The following is a 17,644-nucleotide window of genomic DNA, read 5'->3' on the forward strand; positions in this document are numbered from 1 at the left end:
TCCGTACACCTCGTACACACGCGGCTCCGCTCCGTACACCTCGTACACACGCGGCTCCGCTCCGTACACCTCGTACACGCGCGGCTCCGCTCCGTACACCTCGTACACACGCGGCTCTGCTCCGTACACACGCGGCTCTGCTACATCCACACTGTAAACCCCTCCTGACCCCACACATAAACTTCCCCTCATCCAGCACCATGACAACCAGCACAGCAGAGTCCTGCATCCACTGAGGCCCCTGATCATGTGACCCCTGACTCCTCCCCTCCTGTGACCTCATCACAGGTCCTGTGCGCACAGAGCAGCCATATATGTGGTGGCGGCTCTGCAGGTGGAGGTATGTGGAGAGACCCCATAGCTGGGACATGTCATCTGTATTATTAACCCTTTCAGAATGGTTTTCTTTGAGTTGTCACACCAGGAGGCAGATCTCTTCCTTTCCCTGTGATGGAGATGTGTGAGCGGCGGTATCTGTGGTGTGAGCTGTATGATGTAATAGAAGCATTTTGGTGAAATAATTCCAGGAGACGGAGCTTATTATATCATGTTTTTTTGTATTTTATGTTGTCATTTGCTGTATGACTGATATTTTCAATAGAATTGTACTATCGTAGCTTTGTTCGGCCCTCGTCTTCTCGTTCTTCCATGTTGTTGCCGGATGGGGCGGTAGAAGCAGCTCCTCCTTCTGTGTCGCCTCCTAAGAGGTTAATCAGCTGAGATTGGATTTATCTCTGATCCCGGCTGTTACATTGGGCTCCTAGTGGTCAATTAATACTATTTAACTCCTTCACGACATCTGCCATACATGTACGGCGCAAGTCAGAAGCGGATGTATGGCGCGGGTTCACGGGATGAGCTCAACCCATACCTGGCAGCTGATGGCTGTGTGTTACAGCCAGAAGCTGGTGGAGCTGAGCTCCGCCCATGATTATTAACCGGTTAAGGGCCTCTGTCAATCTCTGACAGTGACATTTAACACACGCTGGCACAGAGGGGTGCGTCATTCCATGTGCACTTGCTATGGCAGCCGGGGGTCTGCTGAGGAGCCACCTCCCCGCCTGTCATTACAGAGCTCCTTTGAAGCCCTACCTGTGGCGAGGCTTAAAAAGGAGAGCATGATTTTTGCTATATACTGCAACACTGTGGCATTGCTGTATATAACACAAGAGATCACATGATTTTAGCTTCAAGTCCCCTAAGGGACTAACAAGTACAAAATAAAGATATTAAAAAAAATACACATACAGTGAAGGAAATAATTATTTGATCCCTTGCTGATTTTGTAAGTTTGCCCACTGACAAAGACATGAGCAGTCTATAATTTTAAGGGTAGGTTAATTTTAACATTGAGAGATAGAATATCCCCCAAAAAATTAAGAAAATCACATTGTATAAATTAGATAAATTTATTTGCATTTTGCAGTGAGAAATAAGTATTTGAACCCTCTGGCAAATAACACTTAAAACTTGTTGGCAAAACCCTTGTTGGCAAACACAGCAGTCAGACGTTTTTTGTAGTTGATGATGAGGTATTTGGTCCACTCCTCTTTTGCAGATCATCTCTAAATCATTAAGATTTTGAGGCTGTCGCTTGGCAACTCGGAGCTTCAACTTCCTCCATAAGTTTTCTATAGGATTAAAGGTACCGTCACACTAAGCGACGCTACAGCGATCCCGTCAACGATACGACCTGGCAGGGATCGTTGCTGCGTCGCTGTGTGGTCGCTGGTAAGATGTCAAACAGTCAGATGTTCCCAACGACACAGCAACGATACGGCGACCTGTATAACGATGCAACGCAAATGCACGCCTATGTGTCATTGGTAAGGTGTCAAACGCACTGATGCATGCTACCCAGTGGGACCTCAACGATCAAAAAAAGGTCCAGGCCATTCCGACACAACCAGCGATCTCACAGCAGGGGCCTGGTTGCTGCTACGTGTTACACATAGCGAGATTGCTACTGAGGTCGCTGTTTTGTTACAGAACTTGTGACTCTGCAACGATCTCGCTTAGTGTGACGGGGCCTTAAGGTCTGGAGACTGGCTAGGCCACTCCATGACCTTAATGCACTTCTTTTTGTGCCACTCCTTTGTTGCATTAGCTGTATGTTTTGGGTCATTGTCATGCTGGAAGACCCAGCCACGACCCATTTTCAATGTCCTGGCGGAGGAAAGGAGGTTGTCACTCAGGATTTTACGGTACATGGCTCCATCCATTCTCCCATTGATGCGGTGAAGTAGTTCTGTGCCCTTAGCAGAGAAACACCCCCAAAACATAATATTTCCGCCTCCATGCTTGACAGTGGGGACGGTGTTCTTTGGCTCGTAGGCAGCATTTCTCTTCCTCCAAATACGGCGAGTTGAGTTAATGCCAAAGAGCTCAATTTTTGTCTCATCTGACCTCAGCACCTTCTCCCAATAACACAGAATCATCCAGGTATTCATTGGCAAACTTCTGAGGGGCCTGCACACGTGCCTTCTTGAGCAGGGGGACCTTGCGGGCTCTGCAGGATTTGAAACCTTTGCTGCATAATGTGTTACCAATGATTTTCTTGGTGACTGTGGTCCCAACTGCCTTGAGCTCATTAACAAGTTCCCCCCGTGTAGTTTTAGACTGGTCTCTCACCTTTCTCATGATCAAGGATACCCCACAAGGTGAGATTTTGCATGGTGCCCCAGATCGATGTCGATTGACAGTCATTTTGTATTTCTTCCATTTTCTTACTATTGCACCAACAGTTGTCTCCTTCTCACCCAGTGTCTTACTTATGGTTTTGTAGCCCATTCCAGCTTTGAGCAGGTCTATGATTTTGTCCCTGACAACCTTAGGGTATGTGCAGACGTGTCAACCAGCCTGCGGCCCCGACGCTGCGGGGGAGCCGCGCGTGGATATGCAAATGAACTCCGCTGTTTTTTCTTTCTTTTTTTAAACCTACGGACTTTCCCCATAGCGATTAGGTCTATGTGGAAAGTCTGCATGCGGACCAACAGGAGAAATTGACATGCTGCGGTCTGGAAAGACGCGGCGCATGTCAGTTTCCGCGTCTGCACAGAGGCGCATAGTGGACATGGAATTTGTACAAATCCCATCCACTATGCTGTAACAGCTGGCCGCTGCAGGTTTGACGCTGAATAAGTCTGCAGCTTCAAACCCGCAGCGGCTCTGTATCGTCTGCACACGCCCTTAGAAAACTCTTTGGTCTTGCCCATGTTGTAGAGGTTAGAGTCTGACTGATTAATTGAGTCTGTGGACAGGAGTCTTTTATACAGGTGACTATGTAAGACAGCTGTCTTTAATGCAGGTAACGAGATGATTAGGAGCGTCTAACTGGTCTGTAGGAGCCAGAACGCATAATGGTTTGTAGGGGATCAAATACCTATTTCTCATTGCAAAATGCAAATAAATGTATCTAATTTATATAGTGGGCAAACTGACAAAAACAGCAAGGGATCAAATAATAATTTCCTTCACTGTATGTGGTATTGCTGCTTTCAGAGAAATCCGATTTCTCAAAATGTAAAAACAATTAACCCGATCTGTAAACACTGTAAAAAAAAAAAAAAATTCAAGATCTCCAAAATTACTTTTTTTTTGGCCACTGCAAAATTGCTGTATCAAGCGATCAAAATGTCGTATCTATCCCAAAATGGTATAAAAAGTTGTCTCGCCCCAGAAAAAACAACTCATCACACAATTCCATCTACAAAAAAATGAAAACATTGTGGGTGTTGGAAAATGACGACACAATGCCAAAAAAAATTTATTTGCAAGCTTCTAATTTAGTTTTTTCACCGCTGAAATAATAATAAAAAACTGGACATGTTTGGTATCGCCGTAATAGTACTGATGAACAGAATCATATTTCAAGGATATTTTTACCACAAAATGTACACCGTAAAAGCAATTCCCAAAATACCATGTCAGAATTGCGTTTTTTCACAATTTATCCCCATTTGGAATTTTTTTTCCCGGTTTCCAGTACATTACGTGGTAAAATGAATGGTGTCATTCAAAAGTACAACTGGTCCCTCAAAATCCAAGCCCTCATAAGTCATGAAACACAGCTGCAGCTAAGTCTTGTTGTTGTTAAGTCATGAAGTCAGGAGGATCAGGGTGCGGTGGTAGATGACCAAGTCACTGACCCAACGTGGGAAGCTGGCATGCAAAGCGAGGACAGCAGCGCTGAGGGCGAGAGATCGGTAGCACCAAAACAGACAGGAAGAGGCAGTGAGGTGACCAGAGGGAGAAGTCGGAAAACTGTTACGCAGAGCACCGATACTCGTGAATTTCTCTGTCAAAGAGTAAGGTGTTCCCCAGTCTGGGACTTTTTTAAAGAGAGTTCTGAGACTAACAAAATGGCCATTTGAAACCTGTGCCTTGCCAAGTTCAGCAAGGGCCTGACCACTAAGAGCCTAACCACCACCAGCATGAATCAGGCACATGTTATCTAAGCACCCGACAAGGCCGAACGCCTGGGTCCACGATTGGTGCCAGCGGGTGACACCACTGCCTCTTCCCCTGTGCTAGGTGCTTCCCGATCCCCTGTCCATGACACTGGCACAGATGCCTCACGCCCTGCACCTGTCCTTGCATATTCTGAGGCACCATCATCAGGCACCTCCAAATCCTTGTCCCAGCACAGTGTTCAGCTGTCCCTATTCCAGGCATTGGAACAAAAGAGAAAGTTCCCAGTCACCTACGCACAGGCCAAAATGCGACATGCCCATGCTCTGGAACTCTGCACTGCACATGCTGGCAAGGCTTTGTGAGCAGCAGAGGCCAGTTGTTGAGCTCCAATACACCTGTCGGTATTCTGGTCAGCCTCCGCACATAACAACTGAAGAGTGGGGATGGATGTCTGACATTTGTGTAGTTCTCCAAGACTTTGAGGACTGTACAAAGATCGTGAGCAGCGATGATGCCATAGACAGCGCAACAATCCCGCTTCTGTGCCTACTTAGACAGTCACTGCTCACAATTAAACATGAAGCTATGCATGCGGACCATGTGGAGATGGAGGAAGACATAAGACAGAGAGATTATACCCAGCCCAGCCTCATCTCATCTGCACAGAGTGGATTTGGTAACAGTGTGGAGGAGGAGGAACAACAATAGCTGGTGGCTATCGCAACAGAGGCTATTACTCACACAAACTTCATTGAGGAGGAGATGGAGAGTCGTCATCATTGTGGAAACAGGGAAATGTTGTCTGTAGGGACCTAGGTACATATGACAGACTTTATGTACCGCTGCTTTTCTGATGACTCTCGCATTACATTGATTTTGGTCAAAAAAGAGTACTGGTTGTTCACCCTGCTAGATACACCCTACAAAGAGAACTTTGCATCTCTTCTTCCTGAGGTGGAGAGGTCTTCTAAAATGGTACTATACCAGAAGGCCAATGTTGAAATTGTGTTGAAAAAATTCCCATCAGACAACGCTAGCGACTGCCTCTTGAAGCTCATCAAGAGAATGCCAAGAGTGTGCAAAGCAGTCATCAAAGCAAAAGGTGGCTACTTTGAAGAACCTAGAATATAAGACATATTTTCAGTTGTTTCACACTTTTTTGTTAAGTATATAATTCGACATATGTTAATTCATAGTTTTGATGCCTTCAGTGTGAATGTACAATTTTCATTGTCAGGAAAATACAGAAAAATCTTTAAATGAGAAGGTGTGTCCAAACTTTTGGTCTGTCTGTCTGTCTGTCTGTCTGTGTGTGTGTGTGTGTGTGTGTGTGTGTGTGTGTGTGTGTGTGTGTATGTATGTGTATGTATGTCCCAACAAAAAACGTGTTCAAAACTTTATCGTTATTATATTGGTCACCTATAGACTATTCTGTGGTCTGGAGTACATTTCGCTGGTACAGTTATATGAAAAAGTTTGGGCACCCCTATTAATCTTAAGCTTAATGTTTTCTTAAAATTGGTGTTTTTGCAACAGCTATTTCAGTTTGATATATGTAATAACTCTTGGACACAGTAATGTTTCTGCCTTGAAATGATGTTTAATGTACTAACAGAAAATGTGCAATCTGCATTCAAACAAAATTTGACAGGTGCATAAGTATGGGCACCCTTATCATTTTCTTGTTTTAAATACTCCTACCTACTTTTTACTGACTTACTAAAGCACTTTTTTTTGTTTTGTAACCTCATTGAGCTTTGAACTTCATAGCCAGGTGTATGCAGTCATGAGAAAAGCTACTTAAAGTGGCCACTTGCAAGTTGTTCTCCTGTTTGAATCTCCTCTGAAGAGTGGCATCATGGGCTCCTCAAAACAACTGTCAAATGATCTGAAAACAAAGATTATTCAACATAGTTGTTCAGGGGAAGGATACAAAAAGCTGTCTCAGAGATTTAACCTGTCAGTTTCCACTGTGAGGAACATAGTAAGGAAATGGAAGAACACAGGGACAGTTCTTGTTAAGGCCAGAAGTGGCAGGCCAAGAAAAACATCTGAAAGGCAGAGAAGAAGAATGGTGAGATCAGTCAAGGACAATCCTCAGACCACCTCCAGAGAGCTGCAGCATCAACTTGCTGCAGATGGTGTCACTGTGCATCGGTCAACTATACAACGCACTTTGCACAAGGAGAAGCTGTATGGGAGAGTGATGCGAAAGAAGCCATTTCTGCAAGCACGCCACAAACAGAGTCGGCTGAGGTATGCAAAAGCACATTTGGAGAAGCCAATTTCTTTTTGGAAGAAGGTCCTGTGGACTGATGAAACCAAGATTGAGTTGTTTGGTCATACAAAAAGGCGTTGTGCATGGCGGCAAAAAAACACAGCATTCCAAGAAAAACACTTGCTACCCACAGTAAAATTTGGTGGAGGTTCCATCATGCTTTGGGGCTGTGTGGCCAATGCCGGCACCAGGAATCTTGTTAAAGTTGAGGGATGCATGGATTCCACTCAGTATCAGCAGATTCTTGACAATAATGTTCAAGAATCAGTGATAAAGTTGAAGTTACGCAGGGGATGGATCTTTCAGCAAGACAATGATCCAAAACACCGCTCCAAATCTACTCAGGCATTCATGCAGAGGAACAATTACAATGTTCTGGAATGGCCATCCCAGTCCCCAGACCTGAATATCATTGAACATCTGTGGGATCATTTGAAGAGGGCTGTCCATGCTCGGCGACCATCAAACTCAACTGAACTGGAATTGTTTTGTAAAGAGGAATGGTCAAAAATACCTTCATCCAGGATCCAGGAACTCATTAAAAGCTACAGGAAGCGACTAGAGGCTGTTATTTTTGCAAAAGGAGGATCTACTAAATATTAATGTCACTTTTCTGGTGAGGTGCCCATACTTATGCACCTGTCAAATTTTGTTTGAATGCAGATTGAACATTTTCTGTTAGTACAATAAACCTCATTTCAAGGCAGAAACATTACTGTGTCCAACAGTTATTACATATATCAAACTGAAATAGCTGTTGCAAAAACACCAATTTTTATAAAACATTAAGCTTAAGATTAATAGGGGTGCCCAAACTTTTTCATATAACTGTATCTAACCCTCAAAAAAATTGTTTAAAATGTTAACATTAATATATTGCTCATTCATAGACTACTTCATAGTCTGGAGTATATTTTGTTGATATATAACCCTCTAAAAACCTTGTTCAAAAACTTTATCACTATTCTATTGCTCACCCTTACACTATTCCGTGTTTTGGGGTACATTTTTGTGATCTATAACCCTCAAAAAAATTGATCAAAATTTTTTCGGTATTATATTGCTCATCCATACAGTATAACTGGAGCGCCGGCGTCTCTGCAGGGCCGGAGCTACTTCCGCGGCTCTGTTCCGGCATCCTCTGCTCACCTGTCTGTGTGTGCCTGGGGTGCGCGCACCGCGCACAGATCCCCGGGCACTGTGCTTAGGGCTCACGCGCTCCTTGCTTCTTAAGGGGGCCGCATGCGCTGTCCTAATATGTCCCTGGCCAATGGCCAGAGGACAGCTGATATTTTAGGCACCTCCTCCAAAATGGAGATGCCTGTGCAGTGTTGTAGTTTGTGTGTTAACACTCTCTCCAGCCCTCAGGTCCCAGTGCTGTCCACCAGCCTGCCTATCTGCCAGCCGAGCCTGTCCATCCGTCAGCTCCGTCCGCCTGCCTACCAGCCGTGCACATCTGTCTGCCCATCTGTTTTGCCAGTCCGCTTCAGCTATCAGCTATCAGTCACCTGCTCTCACACGAGGTCGGTCCCAGAGTGGCACTTAGTTACGCCCCTCTGGTCCCTCCTTGTACCAGTGGTTCCACCATCTGGACCTGTAACAATAACGTGTTCTGTGGTACGTTTCATTGGTATATAACATTCCAAAATTTTTCGGCATCGAATTAGTAAGCCATACAGTGTAACGTACTTATTGGGATCCATGGCAACAAAATTGGCTAAATCCCGTGAGATTCCCAAGGGAGCAACTGGAGGAATATCAGAGCCAGACTAAGCTGGCGCGACAGCGGGAGCCTGTGGTCCGGAAGCGGCCGCTTTACCACAACTGCCAAGGCCTAAACCCAGGCTGCATAAAGAAGGAATAGTCGGCACTCCGTATAGCTAGGGTGGTGCACGTGGAAAACAATGTCTATAGGAAAAGAAAATCCCGGCACTCACGTGTTGATAATTAGTTGGTTTATTCCACAACTCACAAAAGACGTTTCAGCCTGTCCAAGGCTTTTTTCAATTGAAAAAAGCCTTGGACAGGCTGAAACGTCTTTTGTGAGTTGTGGAATAAACCAACTAATTATCAACACGTGAGTGCCGGGATTTTCTTTTCCTATAAACCCAGGCTGCAGCCTTCACTGCTTTGGACTGCAGACAGGAGAGCAAGGAACAATCAACTAGTGAGCGGACTGTGAGGCCAAGGTTGGTCGGAAGCGATAAGTAGGCGAGCCAGAACCAGGCAGGGCTGGAGAAATGCTAGCAGGCACGCTAGCTACAAGGTACCAACAGTTTGCATCCTGGGGGAAGGTCATAATGTATGACTAGCAGCAGAGAAGGTGGTGCATTGAAGAGTTTGGGACCCATCATCACATCTCGTTCAACGAAGGGAGCAATAGCTGACGGCTGAAACCAGGGTCACGTTCCTCAAAATGGAGGGTTAACATAGCTGGTATGTGGTGTGTGATGCCAGAAGGAAGGGAGCAGGATGAACCCTTCTTGAGAAATGAACGGGCCTGGGAGAGATTCTTCAAGGCGAATCAGGCGAATTGAGAATCGACACTACCACCCCGGAGATATAGTACTATCCTTGGGGTTCCCGACCTCATATGCTGGAGCAGGCGATGGTGCAGGTGACACAGGGAGCTGTCATCCATTTCTACATGTCGGAGGCTTCAGCACTACCCGAAGCCGGGTCACTTACAGCCCAGACACCTGGGAATCGGGGTCCAGGAAGCAGGTGGAGGCACTCCCCCCAGCCTGACGAAGAAGGAGAAGAAGAAGCGGATACGTGAAGAGGATTACTGTATTACCCTCCTAAGAATTTTTTACTGGCTTTGTGCTTTGTGCAAAGCCTTTATGAGTGTAGGAGTACCAGAACTACACTTTGTTCATAATATTTGAATGAGGCACTACATTTGGTGCATTCAAGGGTGTATGGATGACCCTGTTGGTAATTTTTGGCAGGATTTGCAATTAGTGCATAGCCTTTATGAGTCTAGGAGTACCATTACATGACAATTTGAACAGTGTGTATGAGTCTCTCCTTTATGTCTAATACAGGTTGTTTCTGAGTCTCTAAGTATTGTCAGTTCTTTTTTCCTTCATAAATTACACTGAAATTTCCTATTTTTTTCATAAAAAATAAATTTTGATTTACTTAAATTATAAGTTTAAGAATTTTACCTTGTATACAAATTCTTATACAGGAAAAAATGTTTCCTAACTTTTTTTTTTCTGTACACTGCAATTTCTCATTGATTTGGAACGTTTTATTGTCAGTCCTTAAAGTGGAGTAAAAGTGTGACAGCATTGTCTGCAGCAGTGATCAGGGAGTCTGAGATGCTTCCAGGGGTCTTCCCCATGCTGTTCTCCTTCCATTCAGCAGTTTTTCCATTCATTTGAACATTTTCACTGCCCCCAGACCTCCTTGTAGGATCTGCCGGAAAAATGCTTGAATTTCCCATTGACTCCCATTATACTCGTTACTCAAAACGAGCACCCAAGCATTTTAGTGCTCGCTCATATCTAGTGGTAATCTTTGTTACAATCTATCTGACCCCAGCACAGTCTTCCCTCATATACTCATCACTATCGCTCTACCTTCCCATGACATCAGTCTTTTTCTCATCATCACACCCCCTTCATAGGTGAGACCTCCCCACTAAACATCTTTCCAGGTTAAGGTCACCAATGACCATAAACTGATCACTTTCTTAACTTGCCCTAACCCAAGCCTGTTAAGGTAGCAAATGTTTGCCTTTAAAGGGGTTGTCCCATTTGGAACAATAATAGCACATCCAATGGACATGCTATAACTGTCTGACATATGTTAGTCCCATAACTAGGACATGCATCTATCTCTAGTATGGAAGTTCATCACATACTGCCTGCAATTTAGAGGTAGCTGCATATGTATAGCTGCCGATTCATTCATTTGGGAGTTGTATGTGATTTATCGCTCTGAGCATTTATTTGTAGTTATACCATGTCTGAAGCTTAAAATGCCAATTTCAATGTCGATGAATGAGCTTTATGGAAAAGATTATTCTATGGAACATGTACTCAGACCGCAGGCTCTAAGGGAAGGAGGAAGAAACTGCTTGTTACTGTATGTGGTGTAGTACAAATAGGGTAAAGGATGAAGATACAATATGACCCAGATATATGTTGTATCTTCTGGTGCATTATGCAGAAGTCTCGATGGTTCCATGTGATGTTAAGCTTGTTGGGTGGGTAAAAGAAGTGCAGCATGGCATGGGGCTAGGATTGTGAACTCATTAAAGGGTTAATCCTGCTCTGCTGAGTTCCATATCCGAAGGTGAGCAGGGCAGGTGATGTCACATTTTCTGATACCTTCAGGCACATGTGCACAATCGGCAAGTAATGTGGAAAGTCCCAATCTAATGAACAGTATTCTTCATTTCTAAGACTCCCATTCAGTGCATACTTACATTACCACTACTACAACATTGGTTACAGTGTCCATGCTGGTATGTAGATGATGTCCACATATAGATGACATCCTTTGTACTTTATTCTTTATGATGTTACATCCCCATTCAGGTCCCTACAATATTGGATCCCCTCAGTGGAAATCTTCTATATTAGAGAATTTTCCTGATTTGACCCATCAAAGATGAGCAGGGAAAGGGACAAGATGGAGAGGATATTACACCTCACCCTAGAGATCCTCCTCCGGCTTACTGGAGAGGTGAGAGATTCTGATGACGTCACATTACATCATTCTTATCTATGGGAATAACAGATGGACAGAACTGGAGAGGTGAGGACTCTGGAATTGTCTGTAGTGAGATTTATTAATGGGTCTCTCCATAATCAGGATTATACAATAGTGAAGAAGTCCTCTAGAGAGCGCTGTCAGGCGCCTGTGTCTGAGGGATGGGGAAGACCTCTGAGCCCAATCACGGGGCCTACACCTCGCCCCCTGATGCATGAGGACATCAATAACCAGAAGATCCTAGAACTCGCCTACAAGATGATTGAGCTGCTGACTGGAGAGGTGACACTGCTGGGAATGCTGGGACATTATACAGTATTTCTATGAAGGGATCGGGGGGTTGACTGTATCATTGTATGTGTCAGGTTCCTATAAGGTGTCAGGACGTCACCGTCTATTTCTCCATGGAGGAGTGGGAGTTTTTAGAAGGACACCAGGATCTGTACAAGGACGTCATGATGGAGGTTCCCCAACCCCTCACATCACCAGGTAATACACACGGCCTATAATTATCTGTATGTAAAGAATGAATTCAGTCACTGTATGTGTTTCCTCCAGATCTATCCAGTAACAGGACAACACCAGAGGGATGTCACCGTCCTCTTCTTCCACCGGACTGTAAACAAGAAAATCCCAGTGTTCCTCAGGATGATCAGGTAGATGGAGAGAAGGTGTCATGAGATCTCCCCTATGATGTGTAGATGGCTGTGAAGGTCTTGTGCTCAGTCTTGTTTCCTCCACCAGTATTATATGTTTTATACTTGTGTAATGAGAACGGTGGAGCTGGCAGGATTAGAGCAGATCATAGCTGTGACTTCTCCATCTGTCTGTGACTTTTACAATATTTGTTTCAGGGTGAAGGTCTGACCCATAATAATACTACAGAGACATATGTGAGGGGTTATGAGCGGTGTGAAGTGGAGATTCCTACAGATAACCGCACAGGTGAGTAGTAACCCAATAAATTCTACTCAGTCATTGGCTGGTACAATTATGTGTTGTATTTAATACTGTATGAATCCGCAAAGATGCTGAAAGGCTGAATTGATCTCTTTGATGTGTCTTGAGTTGAGCCTTTGTGTCCAAGCTGAAAATTAACCCCTTTACCCCCGAGGGTGGTTTGCACGATAATGGCCGGGCAAATTTTTACAATTCTGACCACTGTCACTTTATGAGGTAATTACTCTGGAACTCTTTAACGGATCCCCCTGATTCTGAGATTGTTTTTTCGTGACATATTGTACTTCATGATAGTGGTAAAATTTCTTTGATATGACTTGCTTTTATTTGTGAAAAAATCGGAAATTTGGTGAAAATTTGGAAAATTTCTCAATTTTCAAAATTTGAATTTTTATGCCCTTAAATCAGAGAGATATGTCACACAAAATAGTTAATAAATAACATTTCCCACATGTCTACTTTACATCAGCACAATTTTGGAACCAAAATTTTTTTTTTGTTAGGAAGTTATAAATGTTAAACTTTGATCAGCGATTTCTCATTTTTCCAACAAAATTTACTAAACCATTTTTTAGGAACCACATCACATTTGAAGTGACTTTGAGTGATCTACATGACAGAAAATATCCAAAAGTGACACCCTCAAGATGCTCAAAACCACATTCAAGAAGTTTATTTACCCTTCAGGTGCTTCATAGGAATTTTTGGAATGTGGGAAAAAAAATGAACATTTAACTTTTTTCACAAAAATGTTACTTTAGACCCCAATTTTTTTATTTTCGCAAGGGTATCTGGAAAAAATGGACCCCAAAATTTGTTGTGCAATTCCTCCTGAGTAAGCCGATACCCCATATGTGGAGGCAAACCACTGTTTGGGCGCATGGCAGGGTTCGGAAGGGAAGGAGCGCCATTTGACTTCTTGAATTTAAAATTTGCTTGAATAATTAACGGACGCCATGTTGCCTTTGGAGAGCCCCTGATGTGCCTAAATAGTGGAAACCCCCCACAAGTGACACCATTTTGGAAACTAGACCACTCAGGGAACTCATGTAGATGTTTGGTGAGCACCCTGAACCCCCAGGTGCTTCAAAGAAGTTTATAACATGGAGCCGTGAAAATAAAAAAAATCAAACTTTTTCCACAAAATGATGTATTGGCCCCAAATTTTTTTTCCCCACAACGGTAAGAGGAGAAAATGGACCCCAAAAACTTTTGTGCAATTTCTCCTAAGTACATCGATACCCCACATGTTGGGAAAATACACTGTTTGGGCGCACGGCAGGGTTCAGAAGGGAAGTGTGACTTTTTGAACGCAAAATTGGCTGGACTTGAGAGCAGACGCCATGTCACGTATTGAGAGCTCCTGATGCTCTCCATACGTGATATTCTAAAAGTCCCTTTAAAAAAAGCCAGATGTCAGTCACTTGTCAAAATCAGTTCTCAGACAGGGTATTTAGCCTGAAACTAACATCATTCTGATGTTTGATTTTGATATCTGATCATGTCCTAAAATGGACACTGTATAAGAGCACTACCTGGTGGCCTAACCTCACAATCAATTATTACCTGCTTCTCAAACCACTATTGCCACCACTGTCTCACTCAGTTGACGATTTGAATTTTACTACGATTTCTATAGAAACTTAATATTTTCTTTTTTCTTTTGGCAGATGAATATACCAGAAGGTCAGAGGGATATATGGTAATTTCAGATTTTAGCTCAGATGATCGTGGTATCACAGCAGATACTTACAAAGAGTATGACATTATCTCAGATACGTCACCTGCTTTTCATAGCAGAGAATTATCATCTGGTACTTTTCAACATGTCCCATCTTGTGATTCATCACAGACTCTTGAGCAAAATTTAAGCACCAGAAGTGATATTAAACATCAAAGAACTGGTGCAAGTGAAAAGCCATTTTCCTGCTCAATATGTGGAGCGTGTTTTAACCAAAAATCCAGTTTTGTTAGACATGAGAGAAGTCACACAGGGGAGAAGCCATTCTCATGTTCAGAATGTGGGAAATGTTTTCAGCAGAAATCAAATCTTGTTACACATGAGAGGACTCACACAGGGGAAAAGCGATACTCGTGTTCTGAATGTGGGAAATGTTTTACAGAGAAATCAAATCTTATTCTACATAAGAGAAATCACGCAGGGGAGAAGCCTTTTTCATGTCCAGAATGTGGGAAATGTTTTATAGGAAAATCACATCTTGTTAGACATTACAGAATTCACACAGGGGAGAAGCCATTTTCTTGCTCAGAATGTGGGAAATGTTTTAGAGAGAGATCAAATTTTTTCAGACACCAGAAAGCTCACACAGGGGAGAAGCCATATTCATGTTTGGAATGTGGGAAATGTTTTATATACAAATCACATTTTGATAGACATCAGTTATCTCACACAGGACAGTAGTCATTTAGCAATATAAATCCTGTATTGATAAGCAAATGTAATCTAAATATTACACCTTCATTTCGCTATGTATATAGAAAATTTTACCTTCATACATATAGTATAACTATATCTTAAAGGGGTTGTCCAACAACCCTTTCTTCTACCGCATCAGACATTCTTCACAGAGAACCACTGGTATCCACGATCAAGACAGCTGAAGCAACCATCCTATACAAAGCTTGTCACATTTAATAAAGTACGAGGCTGCCGAGAGGAATAAAGTTAATTTCTTCCCGGCAGCCGGGATCTCAGTGCAGTGGATGCACAACTTCAGAACACTATTAACCTGCAAATTAACCCCATATCTGCAGGTTAATAGTGTTGCCTTTAACCACACAGACACTTTTTTTTTTCTCGTTCTTTCCCCTTCTTTTTTAAATAGAGGTAACTTGTTATATTTTTTCGCTGATAAACACATGAGGGCTTGTTTTTGGCAGGACAAGTTGTAGTTTTGAATGACTCCATTCATTTTACAATAGGTTAAATGGCAAAAAAATTCAAGTGCGTTGAAAAAAGAACCCAGCATTTCCGCCATTGGTTTTTGGGTCTTATTTTTTGGGCGTCATTTGCTCTGTGAGTATAACATGTCAGATCTGACAATTCCATGTCAGTACGATTCAGATGATATCAAACATATAGCTTTTTTTTTTTTTTAACTATTTTAGATAAATATGTTCTTTGTGTCACAATTTTTTAATGGCCATAACTTTTTTTATTTTTCAGTCAACGGAGCTGTGTGAAGGTTTGTTTTTCATGTAGATAAAACTCTTTGATCACTTTTTTGCAATGTTGTGGTGACCAAAAAAACATAATTCTGGCATTTCGATTACTTTTTACCTCTTTACAGTATTTACCAATCAGGTTCATTATGATGATAGAACGAACTTTTATGGACACTGTGATACCATGTATATCTTTTTTTTTTCCTTTTCATTTATCTGGGGCAAAGGGGGATGATTTTAATATTTTTTAATATATTTATAATGCTTGTTTTTACATTTCACTTATATTTTTCAGTCTCCATAGGGGACTTGAAACTGCGATCATTTGTACTATATATAGCAATATCAGAGTATTGCAGTAAATTGTAAAAATGACAGTCTCCTTTGACGCCTAGCCACAAGCTGGATGCCTCAGGAGAAAATACATAACAGGTACTGGGGTTGCCCCACAGCTGTCATAGCAGCCCATCAGCGCCCTGCGATCGGCTGTCATTTGCAGGCTGGAGGAATCCCCAGGCTGCTCGGTCGCGGAACTTTAAAGGGGTTGTCCAGTACTTTTAAAAATATGCCAATGTGTTTTAATGATAAATAGAAGTTTCTTTCTAATTACCTCCTGGTGCTGTTTCTGCCTGTGAGCTGCGTTATCGGTGGCTGCTCACAGGCAGCGCGTGACCCCCGGCTGCAGCCGGCTCTGATATCCGCTGACGTCACGACAAGTCCAGGCTGCAGCCGAGGGTCCCTCTTCCGCTTTCCGCCGGTGGCTGCTGGGTTACCCTGCACGTCACCTCCGGCATCCACCACGCGCTCTCTCTCTCCCCTTTCATTGGGAAAGCCTGCAGTGGATGCTGGGTGTGATGCTGGGAATAACCCCACCCACAACCCAGCAGCCACCATGGGGACCTCAGCGCTGAGTCACGCCTCACTTGACGTGATGTCAGCGGGGGGTCACGTGCTGCCTGTGAGCTGCCCCGATAGCGCCGCTCACAGGCAGAAACAGCACCAGGAGGTAATTAGAAAGAAGCTTCTATTTAGCATTAAAACACATTGGCATATTTTTTAAAGTATTGGACAACCCTTTTAAATGTAGCTGTCAGTGATTGATAGCAGCAATTAAACAGTTAATAGCTGAAATCGGCAGTAGTGTTGATCGCTGCTGTTAAAGGCAGATGCCAGCAATGTAATACAGGCGGCATCTGCACTGCTTGGAGCAGGCTTAGCTTAAAGCTTCTGTGTCCACCCTAAACACCCTGACATGACCAATGACATACTCGAACATAATGGAGTGTTAGGGGATTACATTACCAAAGATGAATAAACATCTGCTTTGAATAGTAATATCTTTCTGAATCTAGATTTTTTTTTTTATTTTGTATATGATAAGATATTGCCTTAGAACTTTTGGAGTTCAGGTAGAGCTGATAGGCGTTTCATATGTAAATAGTGAAATGAGAATTACACTCTGGATTTCAGGTTTGACAACACACATTCCGTTCTTTTTAAATCATCCTTATATAGGGATAATCATATTAACCATATTATACCACTGGTTATAGAATCCTCTATCCAACCATCCACGTTAGAAAAAGTTGCCACCGCTCATCATTGGTAAGACCACGGTGGCTCAGTGGTTAGCACTGCAGCCTTACAGCGCTGGGGTTCTGGGTTCAAATCCCACCAAGGACGACATCTGCAAGGAGTTTGTATGTTCTCCCCTTGTTTGCGTGGGTTTCCTCCGGGTTCTCTGGTTTCCTCCCACACTCCAAAGAAATACTTATAGGTAATGTAGATTGTGAGCCCCAAAGGGGACAGTGCCGATAATGTCTGTAAATTGTCTGAATTGTAAAGCGCTGCAGAATATGTTGCCACTATATAAATAAAAAGATTATTATTATTAAGACCCAATAATAGGAACTAGTACTGGTGATTGGACCACTTCAGAAAGGTCCGTTATTTGAGTCGTTAAGGTATGAATACTTGGGCAGGACAATATTAGTTGCATAGACTCTGCATCCTTTTATTGGCATCTATGACCTTGTAATGTCGGAACTCCTACATTTTTCCTTGTTCTGAAAACCTCTGACA

The 17,644-nt window shown here is 43.0% G+C and overlaps 1 protein-coding gene across 1 annotated transcript; it reads left to right on the top strand.

Annotated features, from left to right (window-relative positions):
- Positions 1 to 255: 255 nt before the first annotated feature.
- On the top strand, positions 256 to 16,132 carry LOC141271807 (gastrula zinc finger protein XlCGF66.1-like). Its single transcript, XM_073681978.1, has 7 exons — positions 256 to 340; positions 11,242 to 11,389; positions 11,519 to 11,698; positions 11,782 to 11,905; positions 11,975 to 12,072; positions 12,271 to 12,361; positions 14,047 to 16,132. The coding sequence occupies exons 2-7, from the start codon at positions 11,315 to 11,317 to the stop codon at positions 14,796 to 14,798; spliced, it is 1,320 nt and encodes a 439-aa protein (XP_073538079.1). The 5' UTR covers positions 256 to 340; positions 11,242 to 11,314; the 3' UTR covers positions 14,799 to 16,132.
- Positions 16,133 to 17,644: the final 1,512 nt, after the last annotated feature.

This window comes from Phyllobates terribilis, unplaced genomic scaffold (assembly GCF_046119375.1).
Source record: "Phyllobates terribilis strain yellow unplaced genomic scaffold, ASM4611937v1 Scaffold_5__5_contigs__length_657084704, whole genome shotgun sequence".
Taxonomy (NCBI): domain Eukaryota; kingdom Metazoa; phylum Chordata; class Amphibia; order Anura; family Dendrobatidae; genus Phyllobates; species Phyllobates terribilis.